General features: G+C 35.3%; 1 protein-coding gene across 1 annotated transcript; it reads left to right on the top strand.

Annotated features, from left to right (window-relative positions):
• Positions 1-18622: 18622 nt before the first annotated feature.
• LOC308265841 (high mobility group protein B3-like) lies at positions 18623-19249 on the top strand (the record flags this gene model as incomplete). Its single annotated transcript, XM_080699776.1, has 1 exon — positions 18623-19249. Exon 1 carries the CDS (start codon positions 18644-18646, stop codon positions 19247-19249), a length of 606 nt encoding a protein of 201 aa, XP_080555902.1. The 5' UTR covers positions 18623-18643.
• Positions 19250-19659: the final 410 nt, after the last annotated feature.

The raw sequence follows: 19659 nt of genomic DNA, 5'->3' as shown, positions 1-19659 counted from the left end.
AAGCCAACCTCAGAGATTATTTTTTATGCATTTGACTGATGCAGTGAGAAAGAAACAGACATGGTCAACAAACCCTAGTCCTGACTCCTACATGGAATTAGTTCAGGTTCCCTGATTATGGCTCCTCTTTGCTCTCATATAACATCAATAATGAAAACAAAATGTACTTTCAGAAGAGAAAGGGAAGTTCATGGTATGAAAAATTGAAATTGTTGCCTTCCAAATCAAAATAAATCAGATTTATATTTAAGCTGTCTGTTTCATGTATGACTAAATGTCATCCTTCCATGACTACAAATGATCACTATTTAAACATTCTGAAAAGTTGGAAAAGCATAGTAGGAAAATGTGGTTGTCCGTAATTTTAAACTAAATGCTTGCAATAACAAGACAGCTAACAGACCTCCAAAAGGGTAATAATGGCAGAAATAAAAATATGATCCTATCACAGAAACAGAAATGTGCTTACATTATGCTTTTCTTTGATATTTACTTCATAAAATGATTTAAATATTCCTATGTTTATAATGATGACAAATTAAGACTCTGACCCTCTGGCCTGAACAGTGAATTATTCTTTTCTAAAACTGTTCCAATCACTGGGAAAATCTGGAGAGTAACAAAATGGGAAATGATAGTTCTTATTCCTTCTGAAAAAAAAAACAAATCCATGCTTCTATGGAGTCAAACTATATAAATATCTCAAATCTTAGGCTGGTGTGATGGCGCACGCTTGTAATCCCAGCATTGGGGAGGCTGAGACAGAAGGATCATGGTTCACGGACAGCCTCAACTACTTAGTGAGGCCCTCTTCAACTTAGTGAGACCCTGTTTCAAAATAAAGAATAAAAAATTGGGCAGGGAGTGTAGCTCAGAGGTTGAATACCCCTGGGTTCCATCCTCAGACACACACACACACAAAAATTGCAAATCTGATTTTTATCTAACAATAAACCAGTTATCATTTCAAAAAAACTATTTAAAATGATGTGCTTCTTTTAATAAGATATGTGTATATTTATTAAACACATATACATTTTGAATAAAAAGCCCTTATTGAATTAATCTTTTTCTGGGAAGTGGCTCAGCCTAATGACAATATACTGAATTGAAGTGGCTCTCAGAGAAAAGCAGTATATTCTACCTAAAAATCCTCTTGGTCAGGGAAGTATTTTTTTGTGTGTTTGTTTTTTGTTTTGTTTTCTGATACTCCTTAATGAAAAAAAAAAGGCTTTTCTGGTGTTAAGAGCAATATGGAATTTGAGCGAGATATGTTTTTCATTCTGATATTTTATTCCACTGATAATATCCCCATGAACAAGATAATTTTAAAATTAACTTCCTTCTTCCCTTAAGAAACTAACTGGGAAATCATCAAACTTTAAAGAATGGGAAAAGGACAGTGTACTTCATCTCATTTCTATAGTTTTATTGTAGAAAAGGGTTAAGTTGCTCAATCGAGAAGATTTTTATATTAAAATATTTTTCTGTATTTTTGGCCTTCTGTGGTATATTAAAAAAGTGAAAAAGAAAAGAAAAAGCAACGATGTCTCTTCTAGATCTTTCTACCAACTTGCAAAGGAGATCTAGCTAAATCTAAGAAATCTTCAGTGAAATTATTAGTGATGCCCTGATCCAATTCTTTTTCTTTAAAATGACTGAAATATTTTATAAATGGTGAGTAGATTATTATTGCCTTATTTACTTGGAGTCATTTAGCAGCACAAAAACATCTTTCTTACCCCACATGACTCTGAAAGGCAGCAGCTTTGTTTGACAGGAGAGAGAATCACACTGACTGATCTGAACTACAGGCTTAGAAAAACCAATCTTCAGGGAGAAGCAGCAGTCCTGCTTCAATTCCAACTCACATCCGTCATGACATAAACTCAACCATTTCTCTAAATGGCTTTTCAAAGTTCCGGCACAACATTTTAAAAGCCTTCTCTTTGATCATATTTTTCTGTGTATTAGTTTCCTGTCCATGAATGCCCCCAACATTAGCCACACATGAGCAATGGGTAAAAGTACTGTAGAGACACCAATTACAACTGGTTATCTCCAAGACTTTAAGTAGACTAAGATAAAAAATAAACCAAATAAAGTGTAGCTTGAGAGCCTTGCTGACTTGTTTTGTTTATGAATAGAGTGACCTTTCCCAATCCTTATCTTTGAATAGAGAGAAGTCAAACTGTGAAAAGCTTTTTATTTATTTATTTATAATGAGAAAAGATTACTTAGAGCTCCAGAAAGTCTTTCTCTTTGACTTTCACTGCAAATAAATAGCAACTTTCCCCCTCACATCTTATAGAACATCACTAACAACAGCTGTGTGGAATTCTCTCCTCTGCCATGACTCTGCTGAACCCCACTCTTTTTTATTCTGGATACCACTTCTTCATTTCATGAAGATTCAAATAAAAGGATCCAGAGGGAAACACACCAAGTGTTGTGTGCAAGTATAGAGTTCCTATAGAAAATAATTTCAAACATTAATCCATGCCCCTCAATTGCAAATTCTGACTGCCTCCTCCTATTTGCCCTCCTTGTGTAAGCTTCAACCTCAATTCTTTTTTTTTTTTTTTTTTTTTTTTTTTTGGTGGTACTGGGGTTCCTGGAAGCCCTTCTACCTCTGGGCTACACTCCCAGACCTATTTTATATTTCTGAAACAGGGTCTCTTACGCCAGCGCGGCTGGCTTCGAACCAGCGCGATCCTCCTGTCTCCGCCTCCCAAACGCGGGGATTACAAGCGTGCGCCACCACGCCCGGCCAACCTCAATTCTTAGATTCTCTTCGGATTTCTCTTTCTGTATGAAAGTAAATCAATGTCAAGAAAGTTGCATTACTCATATACAATTCTCATTCTCTCATGTAATGTCTCTCATATTCTCAATGATAAATTAATATGTGCTGTCATGAAATATTTAGAATACACAAAGACCCCATAGTTTCCCCCTACATATTAATTTTCTGTGAGTGCATGCAATTATCATTATTACTTTTTTACTTTGTGTGTGTGTGTGTGTGTGTGTGTGTGTGTGTGTGTGTGTGTTGCTAGGGATTGAAGCCAGGAACATTCAACCTCTAGGTTATACTCCCAGCCCTATTTTATTTTTTACTTAAAAACTGGCTCTTACTAAGTTGTGGAGGACCTCCCTTAAGTTTCTGAGGCTGACCTCAAACCTGCAGTCTTCCAGTCTCAGTCTTCCAAGTGCTAGGATTACAGGTGTGCACCACCATGCATGCACTATCATAATGACATAAAATTATGAACATATCTAGTAAGATTCTTATATAAAAGACCGATTTTGTTATCTTTGTCACTATCTGTTCTTGATTTCTCCTCTTATATTGTGCAAATTATACCGGCCCAATTCAGCACATCCTGCCATGATCTTCCTATTCACCAATTATATCATTTTTCTCACACAGGGACCTCACATAGGCCTTTGCCAGTAACCTCACACAAAGTCACTTGTAATCCAATCTGTCTCCATTGATTTTCTGAATTTTATCTGGCCAGTCTGCCTGCCAGGATAGTCAGGAAATGCCTTACAGAGGATTTTTTTCTTTATATGCTATAACTCTAATTATGAACAAATAGAAGTGACCTCAATTCTTTTAAGCAGAAGAGAATAGTTAAAAATGGTTTGCCTTCATGTGTTAGAATGTGCCTTAAAAACTCCAGTGCCTTTTACTAAATCTTCAACAAAAGAAATAGCTGGAAAAGCAGAAAGAAGTTATCAGGATCCAAGAAAAAATTTAAAGTCCATAGGAAAGTAGGAACCAAGTGAGGGGTTTAACATGCAAACAGCATTTCTAAAGAGCAATTTTCTGTCATTTCATCACGATATATTATTCCTTTCCGCAAAAACGTTGCACTTGCTACCCATGTGCTTCAGCTATCTCAGAGCCCAAGTTATGTGTGATAATTGTGTTTATCAAGCATGATTCTCCACACATTGAGGAGAGATTTTGTGTTTTCTTAGGCTGGTGACTCAGGAATAACTTATTTCTTTTCTTTTCAGAGAGCTTAAATTCCCTCCTATGTGATTTCCAGAAACGTTTCTCTAGTTCCAATCAATAGTAATCGATTTCTGCTGGAAACATTGCCTGCCTTATTGTCTATCCACACAAAAATGCCTGTGCTATGTTAGTGCCAACAGACTTCATAGTATGCAAGGATTTTAAAGATGAAGACATTGACTAAGAAAGTGAGCCGGGCATGGTGGCGCACGCTTGTAATCCCCGCGCTTGGGAGGCAGAGACAGGAGGATTGCGCAGATTCGAAGCCAGCCAGTGTGCACTGGCTTAGGAGACCTTGTTTCCAAATAAAAATGTAAAAAAAAAAAAATAGGTCTGGGAGTGTAGCTTGCAGGAACCCCAGTACCACCAAAAAAAAAAAAAAAAAAAAAAAAAAAAAAGTGAGCAAACGTTAAAAAGAAATGGCTTTCAGTTATTTTGATTTTGATCATGTTCTACTTTGAGTTCAATTGGTCTATGGAAAATGATCTCATCTGATCTTCACATCTTTGAAGTTCTGAGAACTCCTGTGAGAACTGAATTAGATCAGAAGTTTTGCAATCTTGGATTACCTGGGCATTTTGAAATTAAAATGAAACAAATGATAAAACCCAACATCCTAGACTGTATTCCTCAAACTTCCATGTGCACATGAAGTACATGAAAATCCTTTAGAATGCAAGTCTGGCGTGGGAGGAAGTCCGAGATTCTGCTAGTAAGCCCCTAGGTGGTACACCTGTCTGCTCTGGGCCCCGCCTTGAGTAGCATAATATTTCAAAGTGTAAAATCATAGCAAGCTTTAATAAATCTCTCCTTATTCTTCTTAAAATTCTTTCTAATTTCTCAGACCATGGTTAGTTAATAAGTAACATAGAGAAAGGCATCTCCCTATAAAGGATGCTACCATCCTTTTATATACATTACAAATTTCTCAAAAATCTTGCCCCCACCTATATACTTAATTTCTATGTTAGGTGAATCATATATTTTACAATATAAAGATAATAGCTGGGTAATTTTTAGATGTGAAGTGAACTTTGGGACACATGTATGGAAAAGAAATTTTAGTTTGGGGGGAAGTAAAACCCAAAATATGCATAGTAAATATGCTCATATTTAAAAAGTATTAGGAAACAAATAAAAACGTGAAGTTTACAGTGCATGATTAACTCAGGAAGGAGGAAGCAAAAGAATGTTTACAAAGAATTTTTTAAAATTGAAACATGAGGCCTACCTGCGATGCTATTTCCACCTTTTATTTGTTTTATTTGTTTGCAGAACTGGGGATGGAACCCAGGGATGTTCTACCTCCAAGCTACACCACCAGCCCTATTTTTTATTCTTTATTTTGAAATAGGGTCTCACTAATATGTGGAGGTTCCTCACTAGGTAGCTGAACCTGTGACCCTCCTGTCTGAGCCTCCCAAGTATTGGGATTATAGGCATGCACCATCATGCCTGTCTTGACTTCCACCTTTTAAATGGTTTCTGGCTTTATGTTGTTAGATAGAACAAAATAGTCAAAAGAAAGGAAACATGAAGGTTTCCAGTGCCTCCTACTTTGGGTACATCTGAGTCAGATATATTTGTTGCTAATTTCTAGCCTGTATTCCTTCTTTTACATTTTTGTCTTCCTGCTATTTTGAGTTTTAATTTATTGATGACTAGAACATTTTACTTTCCTCAAAAATGTTTTACAAAATTGTGGCTATAGAATCTAGGGTTTCTAGTCTCTTTAACTTGGATATTATTGATCTCTAACAATCAGCAATTATTCTTCCTGCTAGCCTGCTGGCAAGCATGGCATTTCAAAGCACTTGGGCTTGAAAAACATGTCCTAGACTGGAGTCTAAATTAAAAAATAATTACTCATGTGTGCATTCTCTTTACTTGCAAAAGCTTCCATGACACTATTTAATAATCCTCAGTTGAAAGTGTGCCAAATATAACTTTATACTCCCCTTTGGAATTGCTGTATGGTTTCATGTTAATGGGAGTTGGGAAATAACTAAAAGTATACATATAGTTTTTAATAAAATGGATGTGGAAATAATATAAAATGTGCTCTAATAAATGGAGAATTTGTTTCAGTGTTAGGAAAATATTATTGTAGTATCTCCAGGCGACAAAATTTAGACGTTAGTCAATATGAGCCTCAGAGATTTGGGAAATGTTTTAATAAAGAGAGCATGAAACAGACCCAGATGGGTGCTGTGCCCAATCCCATAGCTATAAAGCAGCAACGGAGAAACAGTGATTAGTAACATGATTATTGGGCACAACAAAAGTGTCATTTACCATGGTTGAACTGCTCATACAAAGATAGCAGGAGAGTCAAAGATCAAATCACAAGGTATAATGGAAAGAACATTTGGGGGAAACAATTGTCTGGAGTAACATAAATAAACTTGGAAAAATAAGTTATCTTTCAAAGACTTCTGATAAAAATTTTATTTCTTCTTAAGACACTGACACAAGACAATATTACATTCAGAGTTAATAAACTACATAATCTTATCAGTTAATTGTTCCTTAATGGTTTTGCAAATAGATTTTTACATTCTAAAGTGATATACTGCAGTAAGAAAGGTTTTATAATATTGGGTTTTTATCCTGATAAGACACTGAATTGTTGCTGTTTCAAAATGCAAACTCATTAAGAGATTTCATGACAGTAGTTATTATATGAGTTCCTGCCAAGAAATATCAGTTTGAAAGATTGTCAAATTACAAAGTTAAGTTGCAATAATATTAAAAGTTCTTATTTAGCCAGGCATGGTTGCATATGTTTGTAATCTAAGTACTTGAGAGGCTGAAACAGGAGGATTGCAGGTTTATAGCCAGCCTTGGCTACTTAGTAAGGCCCTTCACAACTTAGTGAGTCCCTGTTTCAAAATAAAGAATAAAAAATAGGTTGTGAGCATAGCTCGGAGGTAGAATGCCCCTGGGCTCAATCCCCAGAAAATCCCACAAAACACAAACACATAAAAAATTTCTCATTTCTATAGAATATTATATATTAACTAACTGCAAATTTTTTAAATGAGTTCATCTTTATTTGAGGAAAAATCCAAATTTTTGTAGAAAAATCTGTGCACCATTTTGTCAATATGTATGTGTTATCATATTTGTGGTAATGTGCAATTATTGATGCAACTTATACAGACATAGACAATTGTATTTTTAAAAAGTATTAGAATTATTTATTCTAATAATAGCGTATATGAGAAAAATGTTTTACCAAATAAAAAGGAAACAATTTTTTTTAAATTTTGGTCATTTTTCTGATCACACTTAAGTGTTTCAGAGCATATTGGAATGGTTACATGCATATGTTATTATTAAGATATATTTTCAATTTTAATGTGGGGTCTGTGATAGATGATTTTACTATTCTTATACAGGAACATTTTTCTGAGTTGCCTTTCTTCTTATCAGAGACTGTAAAACTGAAAAATGCATATGAAAAAGAGGAAAGAAAGAAGAAAAAAGGAAGGAAGGAAGGACATTACCAAAGGGATCTGTGTATTTTGTATTGTGCTGGTTCAGTGCCCTTGTGTGGCCTTGAAGAAAAGGTGTGACCATAGTGAATTAGATTTTCCAGTACATGTTGATAGTTCCGATGGTCATAGATTTACTCTGGGATCTCAACTTACACGTTCTGAAGACAACACATGTTAATATCCGCTCTTTAGAGACACAGCTGTCTGATTTTGCTATTTTCTGAGTGGCCCAATTCCCAGAGTTGTTCTTTCTGTAAATTTATCCTATTGCCTGCACTCAAAATTCTTCCAAGAATTCTATAAACTTTCCTTTGTATTTAAAATAGCTAGATGATTTTCATCATCTATAGATGAATGTTTACTAATAGATTAATAGTATTTCACTGAAATTTGAAAACCTCTGTATCATTACTGTATATGTGATGTTAATTTTGGCATTATGCAAATTCAACCTTCTATCTAAACAAACCCTCCTCCATACAGAATGCCAGACTGACAAAAATAAAAATGAGTCTCCTACCATTTATGCAGATTTATTCATTGCCACTCATTTTATGCAGTAATAAATGTAGTAAGAGCATATCTTTTTGAAATACAGGATTGTAAATTGAGTCAGATAAAAATGTGACTAAAGCTTTATTTATCATCATCATATTCTTTTTCTGAGTTGAACAGTATAGTAGTCGGCAACAGGATTATTTTAAATGCTGTAGCAGATAAATCAGTAAACTTGCCTCTACTTTCAGTGCATGGCATCAAACCGTGTGTGCATTGTGTGTGTGCATGTGCATTGTAGAGTTATAAATAGGTTTTTACTTTTCAAAGTCCTAAAACATATATTTCTATACATTATCATATTAGATTAATGATCACTTTATGCCAACTTAGTGGAAGAATCATGTCAACTACTATTATCTCTGGAAAAAAATCAATATATATAGCTTGACCAAAACTATAGGTAAAATTGTCCTCAATAACTCTATGGCTTCACTTGCTAATGATCTTGGCCAACAAACTCCTAATGGATAGGAGCAGTCACTTACTGTGTAGTATTGCTCAACTCCTTTTGTATAAATCTATTAGAACCAGCTTTGCTGAGCACCCTCTACTTTGCTGAGTATAGACATTGAGGTTGAGAGCTCCGTAAGGCCAGAACTGGGATGGAGACTTGTAGTGCCGTTCCCACAGCTGTCTTATGTCCATGCCCATATTCAATAAAGTCCTACATTTTTCTATTTATAGTATGTTCTAAGTAATTATTTCCCCTGCTAAAATGGAAAAAAAGAGTAAAACTGTGCAGTCATATCCACAAAACTTACTCAAAGACATGTAATATGCCCCATCTACTTCTCTACATTATTAGAGCAAAGCTGGATAATTTAAAATTTTATCCCAAATAATTTTATCTCAATAAATCTCCATGTGGTGCATGAGAGCTTGACACAGAAGATCATTACCTGAAAGTATCATTTACAACTAGAATAAACGCTTGCCATTTATATTTGAAAGGTGAGGAAGAACATTAATTTTAATAAAACTCATTTTTCATCTAGCTCACTTAAAGAGAGTAATTGAATTTGAAAAGATCAAATAAGTCTATGAAAATATAGGTTTTCAAATAATCAACAGGAGGGTATTGGTAATGAAAAGAAACTTGGCTTTCATCCTGATGGTGTGCAAAGCTTTAACATTTTAATGAATTGAGCAATTTATAAGGAATCAAAGGTTTGCCATTTGAAATGAAGGTCATCCTTTCTAGAAGGTCCCTGTTTTCTCAAACTGCATTCAACTTTGAAGTATTTTTATTTCTAGTTTACCATCAATTTAAATATTAGGATAACTGTTTGTAGATAAGCCAAAGATAATAAAACAAAGAGGTCTGGTTTTCTCTTCATTGCATTTTAATAGTTATAAATATACCTTTACAGATATTGAGTTCTTAAAATTTTAGGTAATCCAGTTTTATTTCCCTTCAAGTAGCAAAAAGTATGATTTCAAAATTGGATGATTTGATCCAATAAGGAGTTATCTGAGACTAAGGATAGTTCTCTAAAATGGTTAATTATAGGAAGGTCCCTTCAGTCTGATACTTTTCCCTGCTTGAAAACACAGATATCTGTGGGAAGACAGTATTGTTTTCTCTCTGTACTAAACTCTATACATATTATATTGCAAGTTAATATATTGACTCTATAGTAATTTAGTAAGGGAAAAAAGAAATGAAACCATCTATTTGGAGACATGAATTTAAATCCATAATCTGCTATTTATATTAGAAGTTAGTTCCAGGGAAATAGGTATGTCCTTCTCTTACTGGAAAATGTCTAACCAAAAGAAAAAGCTATAAAATAAGTTGGTTATTAGTCATTATATATGTTTTAAATATGAAAAGCATCAGTACTAAAAGCTTAACTAAAATTATATTATGACTCTGAATCTACTATTCAAGAAAAGACTATTTCATTTTCATATTGAAAACCAGTGATACACATTAAATCTGATTTTCCCTTTGGAGCTTAGGAAAATTGTAATTCTCTGACTTGCTGAGCACAAAATTAAATCATGTTTTTGTTTGTTTGAATTCTAAATGTTCTTTCATAACATCCCAGACTTCATCTCCCATTGATCCCCATAGATTATATAAAATATTATAATTCTCTGTGGACTTTTTGAAACTGGTGTGATGCTAGGGTACTGTTTCTAGGAATCCCACTTTATCTCTTCTTTGTAGAACTTGCAATTGTAATTTTAAAGTTATCCCAGCTTACCCTAATGTATAAAAGACATTCCTTAGATAAAAAAAAGTAGCAGCTCTTTTCTCCCTTGAAAGTAGTCCATCCTCAGCTCTCATTACTCCTAGGTTCCAAATGAGATCTACATTCTAGATGGAAGAGCTGATACCTGTTAAAAGTGGATATCACAAAGTCAGTTCGGGGGCTAGTGATGAAATATGGAAGTATGGAGAGGAGAAATGAGAGGTTATCTTCTTCAATTTATAAAGTCTCAAGTCAACAATATATAATTACTGGATCTTATTATAATCTTAGATAAATGTTTAATTTTTTCATTGCACTTTTATGTGTACTATTTATTCTGATCTTCATTAAAATTTAGTTATTTAGGAAAATGTTTATCTTGACTTTAGAGTTGAAATAAACTTGTCTTATGTGATGAGGGAGGGAGGAAGCAGGAAATGCTTAAAGCCAAAAGTAGAGTTTATCTTGGAATGTAAGTATTTGAAACCTAGTATAATATTTTTCTCTCAGTGCACTCTTATTTTTTCTATAAAGACCAATATACGTGTATATCCAACCAGTACCAGTAGGCTGGTAGAATACATATCCTTAAGTAATTTTTAGCAGTGGTAGTGGAAAGAAATGAATGCCACCCAAGTCTCTTTCACAAACACTTTGTGAGCACTGATGTCTGGAATATGTCCCCAAGTTCAAGGTACAATTACCACATATAATTTTAGCATGAGATTCTAACTCTCAGGAAAAAGAAAGATACTTAGAATTTCAACTTTCTTCACCAAAGGCCATGAATAACTCAACATTTTGACCATGATTGACAAGCACTTGTGTAAAATACTATCTAGAAGGCATCTATTTATCATGAATAAGTTTGTTATAGGATACAAGAGTCTAGTGAATAAACCAATATAGCTTGGTGTCTATACAGCAGGTATAGATGAGTGTCAAAATGATGGGTGCTATAGTGACCTCAAAATAAGATACTAGAAGAATGTGACAGCCAGCCTTCAATATCTCACAGGTCCATGCCTCCTGGTGTCCACACACTGTGCAGCCCCTTTCTCATCTGACACAAAGGTTCATCTGTATTGCCAATAGCTTATAGAATAAGTGATTTTTTTCCTTTAAAAAATAGAAATTATTCATCAGGCTTTTTATTTTTAATATACTTTTATTGGTGCACTGTAATTATATTTTATAATGGGATTCAAAGTGTTAGGAACATATGTGCACATAGCACTTGAATTTCCCTCCAAATCTCACCATACCCACTCCTCTTTTTATACAAGTTGCTGAAATTGGCATTGATAATTTTGTATATGTGCATAGCGTTATTTGCAATTTTTCTTTATCAAGTCCTCTCACCCCCACCTCCTTCCCCTACACACCCTCCTCAGCTCCACTGGAGTTTCTCCTCTGTTATCTAAAGTCTCTCTTGCTTTCCAATTTTACTCTAGCTTCCACATTGAGAGAAAACATTATAATCCTCCACTTTTCGAGAATGACTAATTTTATGGAACATGTTGTGGAGATTGTTGTGGAGGCTCCTCGAAAGACTGGGAATGAAACCACCATATGATCCAGCTATACCCCTCCTGGTATCTTTCCAAAGAAACTGAAGTAAGAATATGGGTATATATGCATATCCATGTTTATAATATTAAAATTCACAATGGCCAAAGCACATGGCGTATGTGTAGGTATAAATATACAATGTATACTTATATATACATATATAAGCATACACACACACACACACACACACACACACACACACACACAGAATGGAATTTTACTCAGCCATAAGGAAGAACAAAATCACGTATTTTGTAGTAAATATTATCCTAAGTGAGATTAGCCAGTCTCAGAAAGTGAAGGCTATGTCACTCTGAAAGAGGCGTGGCTTCCATCTTGTTTGCTTGTTATATCTTTTTCTAGGAAAGCACTTGCTCTGGAGAAACATGCCATAAGCAGATTCAGGAGAGGCCCACATGCAGAGGCATGGAAGACACATTAAAGGCCACGTGAGTGAAAGTGGAGGCAGGACCAGGGGCCACAGGTCCATCTAAGGATGACTATATTGCTGGCCAACTACTAGACTGCGGCCTCAGGAGAGGCATCCAGCTGAGGCCACAATGCCTTGCCATCTCTTATGTGCTATTTCACATAAGAAATAGAGCAGAGGACTTGAGATGAAATTAAGAAATGGTAAGGCATTCCTATGTCTCAGAGGGACACAGGCATCCATGTCAACTGTACAGTGTGTGCCGGTGCAGAAAAGTCAGACCATGGTGGTGGATGCACTTGTTGGGTGGTGAAGGGACTGGCTCCTGGAACTTCCTTGCACACACACACGCACGCATGCACACACACACACACACACACACACACACACACACACAGGACAGGGCCGGCTGTCAAAGGTGAATCTGGGGAGGGCTTTGTGTGCCAGTCTGAGGAATATTGTATGTTGTCTGTAAAAAGCTGTATTTATAGAAGCAATCCTATGTACTTCTGACAATGAATTAGAAGAGAAATCAGCACTAGAAGACCAGAAAATAGCCTCTTAAGAGAATAGTAAGGACTTCTGACTGGGAGTTTTGACTGGGAGAGTCGAAAGGAAGCAAAAGAAGAACAGCTTGATGGATATTGGGCAGGCCTAATTGAAAGGATGATGGCAGAATTGATGAAGGGCAGGACGGGGCAGTCATGGTTCACGTCTCAGCCTTAGGGGCACGGAAGGAGAGTGATTATTTCCATTAATCTTACACAGGGAACACAGGAGAGGGAAGACTGCTAGAAGATGATGCAAGCTAACGAGGCATATAACTAATGAGTTCTTGTATCTGGCAGCACTTTCGCATTAATGAAGTAATCTAGAACCATCATATCATTTGTTCCTCACAACAATTCTGTAGAGAAAAAGGGTAAATCCAAGCTAAAGTATAATGAACTTGATAAAGGTCACAGAATTGGTAAATAATCTGGGTCTAGAATTTATGTATCCTAGCCAATATATATTCTTTCTGTTATGCTCAGTGGGTAAACGAACCATATCTTTCTAAATATTTATTTATTTTGGTACTGAGGACTGAAGAAAGACATTCTACCTCTAAGCAACATCCCTATCTCTTTTTATTTTTGGTTTTGAAACAGGGTTTCATTAGGATGCTAAGAATCTCGCTAAGTTTCTGAAGCTGGTCTTGAAACTGAGATTCTCCTATTTCAGCCTTTCAAATATTGGGGTTACAGGCATGCCCCACCACTCCTGTCTAGATATTTATTTCTTCAGTGCTCTTTGGGTATACTTCTCTGTGTATGTTTGGAGAATAAAGAGTGAAAAATGAAGAAAAACAGAAAATCTTTCCCATAAATACCTGTACTATCAAGTTAAAAAACTAATGAATCACCTCAGATTTAACAATTTGAAGGACCTAACATCAGACTATCTGGAAAGCAGCTAATTTATTTTAAGCATTTCTCAGCTTCTTGGTAAAAGATTCTATAGCTTTTCTGAAAATCAATGTTTCTTTTAAAAGATTTTCAGATCTTTGAAAAGACCTACAGGGTAGCAAACATGAATTTCAACTACAAGGATTAAATGGTTTCCTCCTGTTGAACATTATGTTCTCCATGCAGGGACTTTCACTTAAAAGGTACAGATAATGATCCTGCTCTTAGATTTACTTTAAACCCAAAATAAATAATACAACTGCACTGAAGATGTTTTAGAATGGTAATATAAACTTGAAAACAATTTATAATTTGTAACAGAATGCTCTGGTGGATTAATCAGATAACTGGATAATTATTAAAAAAAGAAATTCTAAATATCAAGGCTTTATAGGATTACTATAGATGGGTAGTTACTATCAGGATATTTTCTAGTAAAAAACTATTCTCTTTGGAGCAGATTGTTTACAATATTATTTTTAGGTTATTGTTGACTGCATTTGAATTCCATTTGGTAATGGCTGCATTGATACTCAGCATACAGAAGCAATTCAGGTGAGGAAGTAAAGAAATTTTTCCAAAGCATGAAGAAAAGACTTTACTAAGAAGGGCATTATTTGAGGTAGGATTTAAGAATGGAAAGCCGTTTAGCCAAGAGTGAGTGATAGCACCGCCCTGTAATTCTAGTACTTGCAGGTTCTAGGCCAGCCTCAGCAACTTATCAAGACCCTGTTTCAAAATTAAAAATAAATAAATAAGTAAATAAATAGGCCTGAGGTGTAGCTCAGAGGATGGACTGCCCCTGAGTTCAACCTCCAGTACCCCTGGAAGAAAAAAAGAAAGAAACTTGAAGCTATAGTCAAGAGCAGAGAACTCTGGGAAGACGGATAAAATAAGAAAGGCAACAGGCATGAGAGTTCTTGTATTTCCTGATACTTAGTAGTTTTGAGTTTTTAGACAATGGCAAAAGGAGCAGCGAAGGCATGGAATGGGTACGTCACAGATGTTAATTAACATTATAAAAAGCAGACCCATAGATTTACTCTGAATAATTCATTTAACATTTTAACATAGGGTATGGTGAAATTAGACTAGAGTATTATGAACATCACTTGAAATCAGTGTCAAAGACTAGTAACAGAGAAAGGGGATCTTCTGTGTCAGAGTGAGAGAAGTGGCCTAAACTAAATTTGTGGAAAGGAAAAGCACATGAATTATTTAGAAGGAAAAAGGGTGAGTCTGATTGAAGCAAATGGATGGATAATAGTGGCAATCTTCATAATTACTTTTCAGTTGAATGTATAAAAACAGATTATGTAAGCCTCAAAGACCAGGTCTCTGCAGTCCTAACACATGCAAATGAGAGGTATCCTGAAGAATCTTGCATTGTGTCTTGAAAAGAAATAAAAGAGATAAGTCCCCAGGGGAGTAATTTCAAGATGTTGGAAAAATGGAGAGTTCAGCCAAATTAAATTGTTGATTCAGAGAAACAGAAAATTGAGTGAACATTCGCTCTACACATTCTGATGTAACAAAGGGCTCTGAAAAATGGAGGCCTATAATTTCACAAGTGGTCAGAATATGGTAAAAAATGAGAGCAAAAATCATAATACCAAGAAAGACACAGATGGCAAAGAAAAGATGGAGAATGCAGTGAGATGGGGAACATAATAGAAAGTGATATTGGTTATTGGTGGCATGAGGAACAACACACATTTCTAAATTCAGAGTTGCTTTGACTAATGTCTGTCCACATCATACAATCCAGCACAGGAAAATTCAGATTGATAAAAATGTGCTCTTTCTTTCTCTATGGAAGAAACACACTGCAGTTTCCAAGTGAGGTCCAGATTATTCTGCTGGGCAACCTCCTTCTATAAAAGAACAGCACCTCCTGACAGTTCAAATCAGATGCTCAGATCTTCCAAGGCAAATGTGCTTCAGTGGGGTGTTGTGACTGGCCAGCTATGCTAATCCCCCTGAAATCCTTTCTTTTTAAGAAGCCACAGTGAAAAGGAGAAAATCAATTCATCCTCAGCAGTTTTCAATTTAACATTTTCTCTCTTAGCATCAAAATCACATTTTGAAAAGACTATAGATAAAGATGCTCTTTATCTTTAATTACAGTAGATTTAATGTCTATGGTGTATTCATTTACCCAAGACATTTGATTGATTTCAGCAGAGCAGTACTTTCAACATGAGAAAAGATAATGAATCCTTTTTCAAATAAGCATTTAAACCATAGGAGAATTTCTTTTTCTTTCTTTATAAGTTTTCTTCCACTAAGGTACTCTATATTGTTCATATCAAAAGTCAACTTTTTCTAAGACATGAAAGGTTAATTAATAGTTTTTATCTATTTTAATCAAATCTCAAGTTATTTATTCTAACAATATTGGAATTTAATATTTTGGACAGTGATTCTTCCTACATGAGAATAACACTTTTGAAGGTTTTGCAGGGCATATAATATTGCAGAGTTTAGCAAAGGCATTTTAAGTGTATTTTAATTATCACATATTAATTGTACATCTTAATGGCAATGCAGAGTCACAGCTCAACAAGTACATATGATGAACTCTAATCAAAACAGAGTAATTAGCATTTTCATCCTCTTATCATTTCTTTGTGTTTGGAAGCTTTGAGCTCCTCTTTTTAAGTTCTTTATGAAATACATTGCAGGTTATTATGAATTATAGTCATCATAAAATGCTATGGAACAACAGTACTTGTTTCTACTCTCTGTGTTTTGATACATTATTTAAACTCCTTTATCCACCCTCTCACCCCATTCATAACTTCTGGTAATTACAGTTCTCCATTCAGGCTGACACGTTCTAGCTTCCACATAGGAGAGAGAAGATGTTTTGCTTTGTTTGTTTATTTGTTTGTTTGTTTGTCTTACTGTGTCTAGTTTATTTCACTTAACACAATAAACTTTAGTTTCATCCATTCTGCAAATGGCAGTATTTCATTCTCTGAGGCTAAAGAATATTATAAACTGAACATTTGTACCATATTTTCTTTATCCTTTAATCTGTTGAGAAACATCTAGGTAGACTCTATAACTTAAGTACTGTGAATCATGCCACAATAATCATAACAGAGCAGGTATCTCTTTGGTACCTGATTTCATTTCTTTGAATATACACTCAGTAGGATTACTCTATCATATTGTTATCATATTGTAGATCTATTTTTAGTTTATTTTAGGAACCTCTGTACTATTCTCTATAATGGCCATACTAATTCATATCCCCCAAACAATGCATAATGCTTCCTTTTTCTCCACATTTACACAAGTATTTATTTATTTATTTATTTATTTATTTATTTATTTATTTATTTGCAGGTCTGGGGATTGAACCCAAGGGCATTTGACCTCTGAACTATACTCCCTGCCCTATTTTTTATTCTTTGTTTGAAATAGGATATCATTAAGTTGCAGAGGGCCTCACTAAGTAGCTGAGGTTGTCTGCAAACCACAATACCTGGTCTCAGCCTCCTGAATGCTGGGATTACAAGTGTGCACCACCACATCCAGCTATTATTTATTTATTTATTTATTTATTTATTTATTATTTATTTATTTTGAGAGTATCATTCTAACTAGTGTGAGAGGGTATCTCATTGTCATTTTGACTTGCATTTTTCTGATAGCTAAACATACTAAACATTTGCAGGGCATTGTGGCGCAGGCTTGTAATCCTCGCGCTTGAGAGGCAGAGACAGGAGGATCGCGCAGGTTCGAAGCCAGCCATGCTGGCTTAAGAGACCTTGTTTCCAAAAATTAAAAAAAGTATAAAATAGGTCTGGGAATGTAGCCCGGAAGTAGAAGTGCTTCCAGGAACCCCAGTACCACCAAAATAAATAAATAAATAAATAAATAAATAAATAAATAAATAAAATAAACATTTTGTAGTGTATTTGTTGGCCATTTGTATTCCTTATTTTGAGAGGTGTCCCTGCAGATTATTAAAATTTTTAATTATTAGATTATTTATTTTTGTTGAGTTCTTTATATATTCTTTAATACTTTGTTGAATATTTTTGGAACCAATGCAATTCCTGTAAAAAGATTGCTGTTCTAAAGAACTAGGAAAAAAATCATTTGGAAGTAGAAAAGATTCTGAATAATCAAAGAAAGATTGGATAAAAGGAGCAGAACTGACATCTCAATATCTCATTTCTAAACATGCCACAGAGATATAAGAGCCAAAATTTCATAGTACTAGCATACATATACAACAGCAGGAACCAGTGTGTCAGAATAGATTGTTCAGAAATAAACACATGCATCAAAAGCGAGCTGATTTTCCACAAAGTTGCCAAAACCACACATTAGAAAAAGAACGGCTTTTCCAATAAATGGTGCTAGAACAACTGGACATCCACATGGAAAATACTGAAAGTTGACTCTGATCTCTATACAAATAAACTCAAGATAAACCAAAAACCCAAGTGTAAGACCTGAAATTATGAAGCTACTTGACAAAAAATAAGAGAAACATTTTAAAATATTGATATATATATAAACAATGATTTTAAAATAAAATCCTAGAATCTCAGAAAACACAAGCAAAATTAGGCAAATGGAATTATATCAAACTAAAAAGCTTCTGCACAGCAAAGGAAACAATCAACAGAATGAAGACACAACCTACTCTATGGGAGGAAAATGTCAGCAAAGTGATTTTTCACAGATGTGAGTTAGATTATCTGCAAAGTCTTTTTGTTGTGGGTTCCAGCAATTCTGTCTGCATGAAGTTGCTTCAGTGTGTAGCATAATTATGTCTATTAAAGAGAGAAGAGAGGCAGCTCTCGTGGAGGCAGCTAGCGCGAGGTTGGGGAGCGCTGAGCCGCGCGTCGTGCCCTGCGCTGCCCAGACTAGCGAACAATACAGTGAGGATGGCGAAAGGTGACCCCAAGAAACCAAAGGGCAAGATGTCTGCTTATGCTTTCTTTGTGCAAACATGCAGAGAAGAACATAAGAAGAAAAACCCGGAGGTCCCTGTCAATTTTGCAGAATTTTCCAAGAAGTGCTCTGAGAGTTGGAAGACAATGTCTGGGAAAGAGAAATCTAAATTTGATGAAATGGCCAAGGCAGATAAAGTACGCTATGATCGGGAAATGAAGGATTATGGACCAGCTAAGGGAGGCAAGAAGAAAAAGGACCCTAATGCCCCCAAAAGACCACCGTCTGGATTCTTCCTATTCTGTTCAGAATTCCGCCCTAAGATCAAATCCACAAACCCTGGTATCTCTATTGGAGATGTGGCTAAGAAGCTGGGTGAGATGTGGAATAATTTGAGTGACAGCGAAAAGCAGCCATATATCACTAAGGCTGCCAAGCTGAAGGAGAAATATGAAAAGGATGTTGCTGACTATAAGTCTAAAGGGAAGTTTGATGGTGCAAAGGGTCCTGCTAAAGTTCCCTGGAAAAAGGTGGAGGAAGAAGATGAAGAAGATGAGGAAGAAGAGGAGGAGGAGGAGGAGGAAGAGGAAGATGAATAAAAAACTGCTTATCTATCTCCTTGTGAATACCTTAGAGTAGGGGAGCGCCATGGTAGACATGTCTCTGATTTGAGACATGTCTGTTGCCCTCATTAGGTTTAATTACAAAATTGGATCGCGATCATATTGTAGTCTCTCAAAGTGCTCTAGAAATCGTCAGTGGTTTACATGAAGTGGCCATGGGTGTCCAGAGCACCCTGAAACTGTATCAAAGTTGTACATATTTCCAAACATTTTTAAAAATGAAAAGGCACTCTAGTGTTCTCCTCACTCTGTGCACTTTGCTGTTGGTGTGACAAGGCATTTGAAGATGTTTCTGGCATTTTTTGGGAAACTTGTATGTTGGTGTTAACTATGGTTATTGGCTAGAAATCCTGAGTTATCAACTGTACATATCTATAGTTTGTAAA

The sequence above is a fragment of the Muscardinus avellanarius genome, assembly GCF_963383645.1.
Source record: "Muscardinus avellanarius genome assembly, chromosome: 8".
Classification (NCBI taxonomy): Eukaryota; Metazoa; Chordata; class Mammalia; order Rodentia; family Gliridae; genus Muscardinus; species Muscardinus avellanarius.
This window is presented reverse-complemented; position numbering and strand designations above follow the sequence as displayed.